A 15,463-nucleotide genomic window follows, 5' to 3' on the forward strand; every position below is an offset into this window, starting at 1 on the left:
AATTGCATATAGTATCCTGTTTGTTCTTTGGCGAGGCGGGGACATCACACAGCATCCACACAAGCTGATTACCCAGTTTGGCGGGGCCGAAGGCTGCTCCCCCTAGATGAGAACGAGCTGAGCGAGCCTGAGGTGACCTGGGGGCTACACTGGCAAACTTGTAAGTTTCTAGAGCTCTAACAGTACCTAGTTTCTTCAACCTTCTGTAAGGTTTTCTTTTCTTAACTACATTTTCTACATGCTTTGTACAAGATGGTTATTTCCCCCTGCCGCCACAATCTTTTTAGCCATCTCTGTCAGAATCCTGGGGTGTACATCATCAGGTCAAGTGACTCATCTACCTTCAAACCTTTCGTATTCCCAAGCACCTTCTCCCTAGTAACGGCAACATCACTCACTTCTGTCCCCTGACACTCTCGAACTTCTGGCACACTGCTAGTGTATTCCACAGTTAAGACTGATGCAAAATACTTATACAGTACATCCGCTATTTCCTTGTCGGCTCATTACTACCTCTCCAGCATTGTTTTCCAGCAATCTGATATCTACTTGTCTCTCATGTGCACTTTATATATCTGAAGAAACTTTTGATATCCTCTTTAATATTATTGGCTAGCTTACCTTTGTATTTCATTTTCCTACTTTATGACATTTTTATTTGCCTTCTGTGGTTTTTAAAAGCTTCCCAATTCTCTAACTTCCCACTATTTTTGATTTAATTTCTCCTCTCTCATGCCTCTGTACAGTACTGTAACACTGATACATCTGACTTCAGCTTCTCCTTTTCAAATTGCAAGGTGAATTCTATCATACTATGATCACTGGCCCTTAAGAGTTCCTTTACCTCGATTCTATTCTCATATTAACCCTCAATGTGACAGATGTCATTCAGATGTGGCTTCATTGACCCATATGTTTTGGTCATGTCCCACTTTACATAACTATTGGAAGGACATATTTGCTACCATTTCCTCAATTTGGAATATCGATTTACAACCTCATTTTATTACTGCAATTTTTGGTATACCAAATGAGGATGGTAATCAGTTTTCCCCTTCAATTAGACGAATGATTGCTTTTGTAACATTAATGGCCAGAAGGTCTATATTACAAAATTGGAAAGAAGTAAATCCTCCTACCACGTTTCAGTGGTTCTCTCAAACTATTTCTTATCTGAGCTTGGAAAAAATTAGAAGCACTATTTTTGACTCATCAATTAAATTTGAAGAAACTTGGGGACCGTTCATTCGACATTTTCATATGAATTAATTTGACCTCTTCCAGACCTTCTTGTTCAGGTATGGAGTTCCAGAGTTCTTGACACTATCATATACATATAAACTGTTATTATTGCCCATGTTAGTTTAGTTTAGTGTTTTTTTTTCTATATATTTTTTCTTGTATTTTTAATTTTTTTTCTTCTTTTGATGATTATTTTTATTTTTTTTCATATATAATTATTATAGACTTGATTATTATACTTTTTTTTGTTGTTGATATTAATAGGATATTGTTATCTTATTATTAATGTAATCTCAAGTCTATTGCACTTATAACCTATTCACTATTATGTTATGTTTTCTTTATATATGAAATTCAATAAAAAGATTGAAAAAGAAAGAAAGAGAGAGTTCCTTTACCTTAAGCTCTTTAATAGCTGATCCCCTAGTAGGCTCAGTTCCAAAAAGCCATCTCGTAGTCATTCTACAAATTCTCCCTCTTCGAATGCAGCATCAACCTGATTTTCCCAATCAATTTGCATATTGATATCCCCCATGACTATTGCAACATTGCCCTTTTGACATAACTTTCTTTCTTCCGCTGTAATTTGTAGACCACATCTTACTACTGTATACAATTCCCAACAGGATCTTTATACCCTTGCAATTTCTTAGCTCTACTCACAATTCTACGCCTTCTAATGCTATGTTACCTCTTTCTAATGATTTGATTTCAGTTTTTACCAACAGAACCATGCTACCCCCACCCCCCCCCCCACCATCTGTCCTTGCATATTAAGCTCCCAGCTATAATCTTCCTTCAGCTACTATTCAGTAATGCCTACAGTGTCACACATGCCAATCTGTAACTGTGCTACAAGTTCACCTACCTCTGCTTATGTTGCTGGGTACATCAGAAAGCACAGACATGATGGATCGAAGGGCTTACGACTACTCCTGTTGACTGTTCGATCACAACTACTTGGTACAATTAGACTTTCAATCAAAAAATATTCAACACCAGCAGGTAGTCTCAACTGATTGGATAATAAACCAGGGATCTGGGGTGATGCTCCTAAGACAGTGAGTTCTCCTGTGGGGTACCATGAAGTTCACTATTTTCCTTTCTCAAAAACCAGTTAAATAAACTCAGTCTCTGATTAACAAAAATGAAGCTATATTGCTTAGTGTTAACACTTACAAGCACCCTCTATACCATGTATTCACTACTCAGGCTGATATCAAATTATTGCTTGATTTTAGAAAGTGTCTTCTTTACAGATTACCAAATCACTCAGCTTCTTGCTGTCACTGTTTCCAACAAACAAAAAGTACACCACATCTGAAATATATGTGAGATGTCAATCAAGACAACAGAACAACAACTGCTACTGATTGCAGACTTCCTGATCAATGGGCTATGCATCTTGAGCTCCCTTGAGAAATTAATGAGACTTAAAGCTTCTCAGAGTGGTTGGGATAGTTCATAAACACAACAGGGCTTTCACAGTCTGCTAGTCACCCCGTAAACTGAACTCAGCATCAAGCCACGGCCTGAGACATACACTTCTAAAAACAAAAGCACCGCACTGAGCACATACCTCACCTCTTTTGTTTCCTACACAAAGGCACCACATTTAATAGATTAATAATGTAACGTTAACTGGTAGGGTCATCATCACAACGCTGAGTGTGCTGACGTGGGTGGTTTGATAATAATTAGGAGTTCTGCTCTCAATGTGAGACTGGTTGCAAACACAATCAGACCAACATACATGCAAATCCACGTCACTGAACCCCGAAAACAATGAGGTCACATCCCCAGAACAAGATACGATAATCTTCAGCTGTCGTGCAAATTTATACAAGTTTATCCAAAGGTTAATTAGGTGTGGGAGAAGGAGGCAGCAAGAATGCATGCGTGAGTCTTCACAGGATTTTTTTCTCTAATCCCCATCCCAGCCAAGACTGGCAGACCTCACCAACTAGCTCAGCATAAATCCAACTAGCAGGCAGCTACAAGGTGCACAGGGAGGAACGTTGATTTATTCTTTAACGGATGCGGTGTCATTTATTTATTTAGAGATACAGCACAGTAACAGGCTCTTCCAGTCCAACGAGTCCGCGCCACTCAATTACACCCATCTAACCAATTAATCTACTAACCCGCAATCAGATCTGGTCAGTTCACTACAGAAAAGATGTGGAAACTATAGAAGGGGTGCAGAAGACCTTTACAAGGACATTGTTTGGATTGGGAAAGCATACCTTATGAGAATAGGTTGAGTGAACTTGGGCTTTTCTCCTTGGAGCGACAGAGGATGAGAGGTGACCTGATAGAGGTGTACAAGATGATGAGAGGCATTGATCGTGGGGATAGTCAGAGGCTTTTTCCCAGGACTGAAATGGCTAGCATGAGGTTGCCAGGTGTTGGTTGAAACCTGCTTTTTCCAAAACAGGTTGCTAGAGGTTGATCATTTCGCATTTCCCCCTCTCCCCTCTACTTTCAAATCTCTTACTATCTTTCCTTTCAGTTATTCCTGATGAAGGGTCTCGGCCCGAAACGTCGACATCGCTTCTCCTTATAGATGCTGCTTAGCCTGCTGTGTTCTATCAGCATTTTGTGTGTGTTGTTGTTTGAATTTCCAGCATCTGCAGATTTCCTCGTGTTTGCCAGAGAACATAACTGTTTTCACTTCTGTTTTTACTGCAGTGTCCCCCCCTTTGTACCAAGTCAAATGCACGTGTACCAATACTGTACTGTAGGACCCCAGAGGCAGCAAGACATAAACATCTTCTATCACCACGGACACTCTGCAGTTATATTTCTAAACAAATAAAAGAGAAAGGAAATTCAATAGCTTTACCTTAAACCATGAGATAATCTTGCAAAAACCCCATTGCCCACATCGCATCCACTTCTGAACGCATCTCCTTCATGCCTACCACCCTCAAAACCAACATCTAGGCTGGAATTCCCACCGCTTTACAGACATGTGCCCATTCCTGCTACAGTTAAATCCATGAGCCAGGGACAAATGGTCACTCGGGGGACCCGTGGGCGGACGGTTGACCCCGTAGAAGCCACTGCACTCAAGCATGCTGTCATCTTACCGGAAGTCTATTGTTTCTTTCATGCCTGCAAGCTTGGCACATTTCTAGGAATTTGTGAATGTTTTTTATGACATACCAAACCTCCTGAAACTCCTAATGAAATATAGCCATTGTCTTGGCTTCTTTATAGCTGCATTAATATGTTACATCCAGGTTACGTCCTCAGAGATATTGACAATCAGGAACTTGGAATTGTCACTCTCTCCACTTCTAATGCCTCTATGAGGATTATTTGTGTTCCCTCATTCCTTTCTGAAGTCCATAATCAGCTCTTTGGTCTTGCTAACATCGAGTACAAATTTGTTGCTACAACACCACTCAGCTAACTAGTATATCACATTCCTGTACACCTCTTGTCACCATCTGAGATTCTGCCAATAATGGTTGTATCATCAGCAAATTTAGAGATGGCATAAGTTGGCATAACATGGTGGGCAGATTGGCCTGTTCAGTGTTGCATTTTCTACGGTTACGATATTTTCCCTGGTGAACAAGACTAGAAGCAGTGTCAAGTCTCCGATTAAGGTCAAGAACTGAGATGAGAAATACTTTCACCTACAAGACGGTGGATCTTTGGGACTCCTTCCCTCACAGGTTCAGACACTGGGTTGATTGAATTATAGGTCATTAGGAAAATCAAAGTTCAATGTATATGTATGTTGCCATTCATTTTCTTATGGACATACTCAATAAATCTATAGAATAATAACCATAATAGAACCAATGAAAGACCACACCAACTTAGACAATCAACCCAATTGCAAGACAACAAAACTTCAATACAAAAGAAGGAAGGAAAGAAATAATAATAATAAATACATGAGCAATAAGATGATGAGAGGAATTAATCGTGTGGGTAGTCAAGAGGCTTTTCCCCAGGGCTGAAATGGCTGCCACAAGAGGGCACAGGTTTCAGGTGCTTGGAAGTAGGTACAGAGGATACATCAGGGGTAAGTTTTTTTTAAAAAAAACGCAGAGAGTGCTGAGTGCGTGGAATGAGCTGCCAGCAACGGTGGTGGAGGTGGATACGATAGGGTCTTTTAAGAGACTTTTGGATAGGTACATGGAGCTTAGAAAAGTAGAGGACTATGGGTAACCCTAGTAATTTCTAAGGTAGGGACATGTTCAGCACTACTTTGTGGGCTGAAGGGCTTATATTGTGCTGTAGGTTTTCTATGCTTCTATGTTTTTTTCAATGTTTCTAATAAATATCAGAAACATGAGATGATGAGTCTGTGATAGTGAGTACATAGGTTATGGGAACATTTCAATTAAAGGGTGAGTGAAGTTACCCCTTCAGTTCATGAGGCTGTTGGTTGAGGGGTAATGACTGTTTCTGAACCTGGTGGTGAAAATCCTGAGGTTCTTGTACTACTTTCCTGAAGGCAGCAGCAAGAAGAGAGCATGTCCTGTGTGGTGGGGTCTCTGATAATTAATGCTGCTTTCTTGTGACGGAGATTCATGTAGATATGTTTAATGGTGGGGAAGGCTTTACCTGTGATGGACTAGGCTGTATCCACTACTTTTTGTAGGCTTTTCCATTCAAGAGCATTGTTGTTTCCATACCAGGCTGTGATGCAGCCAGTCAATTTGCACTCCACCACACATCTATAGAAGTTTGTCAAAGTTTTAGACGTCATGCCAAATCTTCACAAATTTAAACACAAGAAGATGTGTAGGAGAATAAAGAGGTGGATGGTTGGCCATGATCTTGATAAGTAACAGGAGAACTCCGGAGGCTAAATGATCCCTCACCCCTTCATATTTCTCATCTCATCCTTCACTGTAAAGGCAGAGTTTACACATCTATTTGTATTTTTGATGCTACTAACAGAATGGCTCAGGGAAACCGATGAAGGGACGTTGTCTGCAAATGCTGGAATAAGTTTACAATTCAAGTCAAAGCAGACCGAAGATCCTGTTTCCATGCTGTGAGCAAAGAAAATAGCGAAAAGATTTGAGGCTGATATAAGCAAAGCAGTACAATGTTGGAACAGGGCCTTCAACCATGATGCCAATTAAAACTAATCCTCTCTGTTTGCACATCAGCTGTATCCCTGCATTCCTTGCCTATTCATGTATATCTCAAACATTCCATCTGCTTCCACCACTTCCTCCAGCTGGGAACTGCACTTACCACTCTCTGTGTAAAATAAAATTTGCCTTGACTCTCCTTAAAACTTCCACCCACCCCCACCTACACCCTCTTGTATTTGATACTTCCACCTTGGGATAAAGACTCTGACTATCTACTCCATTAATGCCTCTCATTATTTAATATACTTCAGTCAGGTTGTCCTTCAGCCTCCAGTGCCCGAGAGAAAACAACTGATGTGTATGCAAACTCCCCTTGTAGCTTCTACTCTCCAATCCAGGTAACTTCCCGGTGAACCTGCTTTGCACCCTTCCTGTAAAGCAGCAAGCAGAAGTCACAGTTCAAAGTAAAGTTATTATTAAAGTATGCATACCATGTACATCTTTGAGATTCATTATCTTACAGGCAGCCACAAAACAAAGAAACACAACTGAATCCATGAAAAACCTTGCACAATAAAGACTGAAAAATGTTTAATATGCAAAAAAAGTCATGCAAACAATAAAAAAAACCCAAATAATACACAGCAACTGATTCCACAGCCACGGAGTCAGGTCAGTGCTGAGGCGAGGAGCCAGTCCAGGAGCCTGATGGCTACAGGACAACTACTCCTGAACCCGGTGGCACAAATGTGGCCCAAGCAAGGTTTTATACTGCTGCTGCTTGACTTGCTGACTTTTATACACAAGTCAGACACAGATATAATTGCTGACATCCTTCCAGAACATGAAGCAAATTGCATATCTGCCATTTTCCCGAGCTGGTCTCTCAAGTACTTGGCAGGAAAAGAGCAACAACACTTTTCTCAAGAGGTTGGTCAAATCAGCAAAACAAGTCAAGTCCTGAAGCCAACAGACTTTTCCTGCCACGAATTTCAAACGCAACAGTATCATGAGGAATTTACCTTTAGCTTGGATCCGTGCAGTATAGGGGATGAACCATCAGCTTTGGGAGGGATGTACAACTCCCATTTTCCAAATGGCAATTGTTTATAATGATGGGAAGAAACGTTCCATTCATCTGCAGGAAAAAAACAACATTAATAAAAATCTCACACTATCAGGTGGACTGTATCTAATCAGTGAGTAGGATCATAAAAGGAAACTGCCATTTCATTTAGGTACTCGGCTGAAGTTTAAAAAAAGCAGCACTTCATTGCAGTTTTTGGAGTTGAACTGCACCCAATCAGTGAATGGGATTCAATAGAAAGAACTAATGAAAATAAGGCAGGGGCAAGTGAGTGGCCATTATGTGAGGCAAGTACCTGGTAAGTTTCTCCTTCCTCTTTATTTTTCGGTCCTCGTCTGTTAAGGCACACTTAGCGCAGTAAGAATGGTTACAAGGGCCACACACAAAATGCTGGAGGAACTCAGCAAGCCAAGCAGCAACTATGGAAAGAGTACAGATGACGTTTCAGACCAAGACCTTGACTGTACTCTTTTCTATAAAAACTGATAACCACATCTGCACCAGGTGCACCGAGCTGCAGCTCGATGACCTTCGGCTCATATGGGAATCTGAGGAAGTGATAGATAGTAGTTACAGGGATCAGTCACCCTTAGGTTGCAGGAGGCAGGTAACTAGGTGACCATCAGTGCAGAATATCCCTGTGGCCAATTCCCTCAATGTGCTTCTCTGCCTCCACTCATCATTGATGTTGATGAGGCCAGCTACTGTAGTATCATCAGCAAACTTGGCGATGGGGTTGAGATGAATCTGGCAGTGCATTCATGAGTTGCAGCTTGAACAGCAATGAGGTGAGTATGAGGAAAGGTTGAGCGAGCTTTGGCTTTACTCTTCAGTGAAAAGGAAGTGTCTAAGACAGTAAGACTGTGGGGGCATGGATACTTTGCTGGTATTTACAACCTGACACATCATCAACTGCCCTATTCAACACTTCATCTCCCATCCCCAGTGAGCTCACCACCAGCCCTTTTCAATGCTTCATCTCCCATCCCCAGTGAGCTCTCAACAGCATAATGCTGTTTCTCCTGTTTAGTATCTCTATCCAAACATTCCATCTTTGACTCTATTGCCTCTCTGCAGCACTGTATCAGTCTCTTTGAACAAGATGTCCCTTTAACATTACTACCATCAAGGAGCTGGTACAGGGGCCAGAAGACACAAACTCAACATTTCAGGAAAAGCTCCTTCCCCTCCACCTTCATATTTCTGAATGTACAATGAACCCATGAACTACCTCACTATATTCTTTCTTCTCTTTTTGCACTACTTACTGAATTTTCAATATATTCTTATTGAAACTTATTGCTTTTATTATTATGTATTGCAATGTATTGCTACCAGAAAACAACAATTTTTATGACATATGCCAGCAATATTAAACCTGATTCTGATCAAACACCCTCCTTTTCTCTTTCCCTGTCCTTCTTACACCAGGAGTATTTTCTCTGTCCTATCCCTTTAAGAGCTAAGTTTCTGTTATCAGTACACTACGCTCCTGCATGGCTCTCTGCGCCTGATTTACCACACTCAGCGCATCCACACAGATGCAAAGTGAACCAGCTTAACTTGCATTTCACTGATCACAGTAAAATCTTTATGCTGACCTCATTGAGTGTGAACTGCCTTCTTCATTCCTTTTCATATTTTGCCTTTAATTTTAGCTTATTAGTTTACCTGACTGTCCCTCTGGAGAGTTGCAAACGCCGAGAACGTGCTGTTAGGGGAGAAGCTGGAAGCAAATGCGATAGCAACATTTAAGAGGTACGTTTTTTGGGCACAGATGGAGAGGGAATGCAGTTCAAGGTTCAAGTTAATTTATCAGATATACACTGTATAAGGTAGATGATCTTGCAGCACAGTTACAAATCGGTAGGTACAACATTGTAGGAAACACTGAGTCATAGCTGAAAGAAGATCATAGCTGGGAGCTTAACATCAAAGGATATACCTTGTATCGAAAGGACAGACAGGGAGGAAGAGGGGGTGGGTGGCTCTGTTGTTAAAAAAATGAAATCAAATCCTTCAAAATAGGTGACATAGGACCAGAAGGTGAAGATTCCTAGGGGTAGAGTTAAAAGACCGTAAGGGTAAAAAGACCCTGATGGGTGTTATATACAGACCTCCGAACAATAGCCAGGATGATGGGTAAGTTACAATGGGGGATAGAAAATGCATGTCAAAAGAGCAATATTACAATAGTCATAGGAAATTTCAAAATGCAGGTAGATTGGGAAAATCAGGTTGGTGCTGGATCCCAAGAGAGAGAATTTGTAGAGTGCCTACAAGATGGTTTTTTTAGAGCAGCTTATGATTGAACCCACAAGGGGAAAAGATAATCCTGGATTGGGTGTTGTCTAATAAACCAGATTAGATTAATGAGTTTAAGGTAAATTAACTTTTAGGAGGCAGAAATCATAATATGATAGAATTCACCCTGCAATTTGAGAGGAAGCTAAACTCGGATCTATCAGTATTACAGTGGAATAAAGGCAATTATAGGGGCATGAGAGAGGAGCTGGCCAAAGTTGATTGGAAGAGGACACTAGCAGGGTTGAAGCAGAACAGCAATGGTCTGAGTTTCCAGGGGAAGGAGCAAGATCCCAAAGAAGAAGTAGTATTCTAAAGGCATGATAGATGACAAGGGAAGTCAAAAACAACATAAAGGTGAAAGAGAAGGCATATAATAGAGCAAAAATTAGTGGGAAGTTAGAAGATTGGAAAGCTTTTAAAAACCAATAGAAGACAGCCAAAAAAAGTCATAAGGGAAATAATGGAATATGAAAGTAAGCTAGCAAATAATAAATACACACACACACACACACACACACACACACACACACACACACACACACACACACACAGGGGGCAAAAGTGAGCACTTGCTGTTACTAGGGAGAAGGTGCTTGGGAAACTGAAAGCTCTGAAGGTATCTAAGTCACTTGGACCAGATGGTATACACTTCAGAGTTCTGAAAGAAGTGGCTGAAAAGTGTGAAGGCATTGGTAAAGATCTTTCAAGAATCACCAGATTCTATAATGGTTCCAGAGGACTAGAAAATTGCAAATGTCACTCCACTCTTAAAAGGAAGAGAAGCAGAAGTAACAAACTATAGGACAGTTAGTCTGAACTCAGTGGTTGGGAAGATGTTGGAGTCGATTATTAAGCATAAGGTCTCAGGGTACTTGGAGACACATGATAAAATAAGTTTGGTTTCCTTTAGGGAAAATCTTGCCTGACAAATCTGTTGGAATTTTTGAAGAAATATCAAGCAGGATAGACAAAGGAGAATTGTTTAATGTTGTGTATTTGGACTTTCAGTAGACCAGTGACAAGGAGCTGAATGTGAGCCTGCTTAATAAGATAAGAGCCCATGGTACTAATGAAAATTACTAGCATGGATTAAAGATTGGCTGATTGGCAGGAGGCAAAGAGTAGGAATAAAATAAGCCTTTTTTGGTTGGCTGCTGTTGACTAGCAGTATTCTGTAGGGGTCAGTGCTTGGGATTACTTTTTAAGTTATGTCAACTATTTGGATAAAATTGATGGCTTTGTGACCAATTTTGTGGACAATATGAAGATTGTATTGCAGTGGAAGCCGGGAGTCTGCAGGCAGACAGATTAGGAGAATGGGCAAAGAATGGCAGACAGAGGTGTCGGGAAGTGGATGGTCATGCACTTCGGAGGAAGGAACAAAAACAGACTATTTTCTAAAGGGCAGAAAATTTTAAAATATGAGTTGCGAAGGGATTTGAGAGTCATCGTGCAGGATTCTCTAAAGCTTAACTTGCAGACTAAGGGGATGGTGAGGAAGGCAAATGCAAAGTTAGCATTCATTTTGAGAGGACAAGAATATAAAGGCAAGGGTGTAATGCTAAGGTTATATGAGGCGTTCGTCAGACCGCATGCTGTATTGTGAGCAGTTTTGGGCCCCTTATCTTAGAAACACAGAAACATAGAATAGTACAGCACAGTATAGGCCCTTCAGCCCACAATGTTGTGCTGATCCTTAAACCCTGCTTACCATATAACACCCCATCTTAGATTCCAAAAGAATAAAAAATTGCAATTGTCACTCCACTCTTCAAGAAATTAAAGAAAGTGCAGAGACGATTTACTAGGATGTTACCTGGGTTTCAGCACTTAAGTTACAGAGAAAGGTTGAAAAAGTTAGGTCTCTATTCATTGGAGCGTAGAAGGTTGAGGGGGGATTTGATCGAGGTGTTTAAGATTTTGAGAGGGATAGATAGAGTTGACGTGAATAGGCTGCTTCCATTGAGAGTAGGGAAGATTCAAACGAGAGGACATGATTTGAGAGTTAGGGGGCAGAAGTTTAAGGGAAACACGAGGGGGTATTTCTTTACTCAGAGAGTGATAGCTGTGTGGAATGAGCTTCCTGTAGAAGTAGTAGAGGTCAGTTCAGTTGTGTCATTTAAGGTAAAATTGGATAGGTATATGGACAGGAAAGGAGTGGAGGGTTATGGGCTGAGTGCGGGTATGTGGGACTAGGTGAGATTAAGAGTTCGGCACGGACTAGGAGGGCCGAGATGGCATGTTTCCGTGCTGTGATTGTTATATGTTATATGTTACAAGAAGGGATAGAGGCACAGGAAAGTAAACTATAGGCCAGTTAATCTGAACTCAGTGGTTGAGAAGATGTTTTTGTCAGTTATTAAGGATGAGGTCTCAGGGTACTTGGAGGCACATGATAAAATAGGCTGTAGTCAGCATGGTTTCTTCAAGAGAAAATCGTGCCTGACAAATCTTTGAAGAAATAACAAGCAGTATTGACAAAGAAGAATAGGTGGATGTTGTGTATTTGGATTTTCAGAAGGCCTTTGACAAGGTGCCACACATGAGACTGATTAACAAGCTACAAGTCCAAGGTATTACAGGAAAGATTCAGGCACGGATAAAGCAGTGGCTGATTGGCAGGAAGCAGAGATAGGGAATGAAGGGAGCCTTTCTGGCTGGCTGCGGGTGTGGTGTTCCACAGGGATCTGTTTTTGGACTGATTCATTTTATGTTAAGTCAATGGCCTGGATGAGAACTTTGTTGTAAACTTCGCAGATGATTCTGAAGATGGGGGAGGGGCAGGTAGTTTTGAGGAAATAGAGAGGCTACAGAAGGGCTTAGAGAGATTATGAGAATGGGCAAAGAAATGGCAGATGGAATACAGTGTCAGGAAGTGTATGGTCATGCACTTCGGTAGAAGAAATGAAAGGGAATAGAGAATGAATTGAAATGAAATAGAGAGAAATTACAAAAAAAAAACTGATCACAAGTTCATCTTTAATGTATCAGAAGACCAGTCAAGAGTCTTATAACTGTGAGATAGAATCTGTCCTTGAACCTGCTGGTGCAATTTTCACACTGTTGTTATCTTCTGCTCAATGGAAGAGAGGCGAAGAGAGAATGATTAGGTTTTCAATCGAAGCAGGAGGCTGAGAGTGGAAGACTAAAGGCATCGCGGAGAGGTCTTTTTTTTTCTTTAACAGCTCGGGGAAAAGAGGCTAATCTGCACAGGCGCGTGACATAGCGCGCCAATGTTTGAAAGAAAGACCACCGTATACAGTGGCCATCGTTGGAATGGACTGAGTCGGAGTGGGACGGCTTTGGCTCAATCAGGCTTCGGCAAGTAACAAGCACAGAGGCGAGGGTAGGTTCCGGTAAGTTTCATTTTTCTTCTTTTTTTTTGTTCAGACTACAGAATATGCCAGGCAGGATGTTGGAATGCTCCTCTTGCAGGATGTGGGAAATCAGGGAGACCGCCGGTGTCCCTGACGATGATACCTGCAAGAAGTGCATCCAGCTGCAGCACTTAACAGACCATGTTAGGGAACTGGAGCAGGAGCCGGATGACCTCTGGATCATTCAGGAGACTGAGCAGTTTATAGACAGTAGCTTCCGGGAGGTAGTTACACCTAAGGAACAGGGCACAGGTAACTGGGTTACTGTCAGGCGAGGGAAGAGGAAAGGGCAGGTAGTGCAAGATTCCCCTGCGGCCATTCCCCTTCAAAACAGGTATACCGATTTGGATACTGTTGTGGGGGATGGCTTACCTGGGACAAGCTGCGGCAGCCAGATCTCTGGCACGGAGTCTGGCTCTGCAGTGCAGAAGGGAGGGAGAAAGAAGAGGAGAGTGGTAGTGATAGGGGACTCAATAGTCAGGGGTACAGACAGGAGATTCTGTGGTCGTGACAGAGACTCCCAAATGGTTTGTCGCCTCCAGGGTGCCAGGGTCAGGGATGTCCCTGATCGCGTGCATAGCATTCTGAGGTGGGCGGGTGATCAGCCAGATGTCGTGGTACACATCGGTAACAATGACATAGGTAGAAAGAGTAAGGAGGTCCTGAACACTGAGTACAGAGAGCTTGGTAAGAAATTAAAACAGGACCTCAAGGGTAGTAATCTCCAGATTGCTGCCTGTGCCACGTGCCAGTGAGGGTAAGAGTAGGATGCTCTGGCAGATGAACATGTGGCTGAGAAACTGGTGTAGGGGGCAGGGTTTCAGATTTCTAGGTCATTGGGACCTCTTCTGGGGCAGGTGGAACCTGTACAAGAGAGACGGGTTACACCTGAACTACAAGGGGACCAATATACTTGCAGGGAGGTTTTCTAGTGTTATTGGGGAGAGTTTAAACTAGATTTGCATGGGGGTGGGAACCAGAGTGCCAGAGTAGATAGTGGAACGGGGTAAAAATAAATGATGTTAGTAGTTCATGCAAAGTCACAAATAGTAAGGTTGTGTGTGGTGGTAATACTCTTCTGAGGGGCGTATATTTCAATGCGAGGAGTATTGTGGGAAAGGCAGACGAGCTGAGGGCCTGGATTGACACATGGAATTATGACATCATAGCCATTTCTGAAACTTGGCTACAGGAGGGGCAGGACTGGCAGTTCAATGTTCCAGGGTTCCGTTATTTCAGACGTGATAGAGGCAGAGGGATGAAGGGTGGGGGGTGGCTTTGTCAGTCAAGGAAAATATTACAGCAGTGCTTCAGCAGGACAGATTAGAGGGCTTGTCTACTGAGGCCATATGGGTGGAGCTGAGAAACAGGAAAGGTATGACCGCATTAATGGGGTTGTATTATAGATCACCCAATAGTCAGCAAGAATTGGAGGAGCAAATCTGCAGAGAGATAACAGACAACTGCAGGAGACAGAAAGTTGTGATTGTAGGGGATTTTAATTTTCCATACATTGATTGGGACTCCCATACTGTTAAAGGTCCAGATGGGTTAGAGTTTGTAAAATGTGTTCAGGAAAGTTTTCTAAATCAATATATAGATGTACTAGCTAGGGAGGATACAATATTAGATCTCCTATTAGGAAATGAGTTAGGGCAGGTAACGGAAGCGTGTGTAGGGGAACAGTGGTTCCAGTGATTGTAACATCATTAGTTTCAACTTGATCATGGATAAAGATAGGTCTGGTCCTCGAGTTGAAGTTCTAAACATAAAAAGGCCAAATTTGAAGAAATACGAAAGGATCTAAAAAACGTAGATTGGGACAGGTTATTCTCTGGCAAGGATGTGATTGAAGTGGGAGGCCTTCAAAGGAGAAATTTTGAGAGTGCAGAGTTTGTATGTTCCTGTCAGGGTTAAAGGCAAAATGAATAAGAATGAGGAACCTTAGTTGTCGAGAGATATTGGAACACTGATTAAGAAGGAGAGAGAGAAGTATATGCTCGAGGAGTATAAAAAGAGTAAGAAAATAGTTAAGAAAGAAATCAGGAGGGCTGAAAGAAGACATGAGGTTGCTTTGGCAGTCAGGGTGAAGGATAATCCTAAGAGCTTCTACAGGTATGTTAAGAGCAAAAGAATAGTAAGGGATAAAATTGGTCCTCTTGAAGATCAGAGTGGTCGGCTATGTATGGAACCAAAAGAAATGGGAGAGATAATAAATGGGTTTTTTGCATCTGTATTTACTAAGGAAACTGGAATGGAGTCTATGGAAACAAGGCAAACAAGTAGGGAGGTCATGGAACTTATACAGATTAAAGAGGAGGACGTGCTTTCTGTCTTGAACAAATCAGAGTAGATAAATCCCCAGGACCTGACAGGGTATT

The 15,463-nt window shown here is 41.7% G+C and overlaps 1 protein-coding gene across 1 annotated transcript in view; it reads right to left on the reverse strand.

Annotated features, from left to right (window-relative positions):
- The window catches only part of LOC132393593 (1,4-alpha-glucan-branching enzyme-like), a 449,072-nt gene that overhangs the window by 270,540 nt on the left and 163,069 nt on the right, over window positions 1–15,463 (reverse strand). The window contains exon 3 of the mRNA XM_059969048.1: window positions 7,334–7,449. Coding sequence (XP_059825031.1) covers window positions 7,334–7,449 — 116 coding nt within the window. The remainder of the gene's footprint in view (window positions 1–7,333; window positions 7,450–15,463) is intronic.

This window comes from Hypanus sabinus, chromosome 4, assembly GCF_030144855.1.
Source record: "Hypanus sabinus isolate sHypSab1 chromosome 4, sHypSab1.hap1, whole genome shotgun sequence".
Classification (NCBI taxonomy): Eukaryota; Metazoa; Chordata; class Chondrichthyes; order Myliobatiformes; family Dasyatidae; genus Hypanus; species Hypanus sabinus.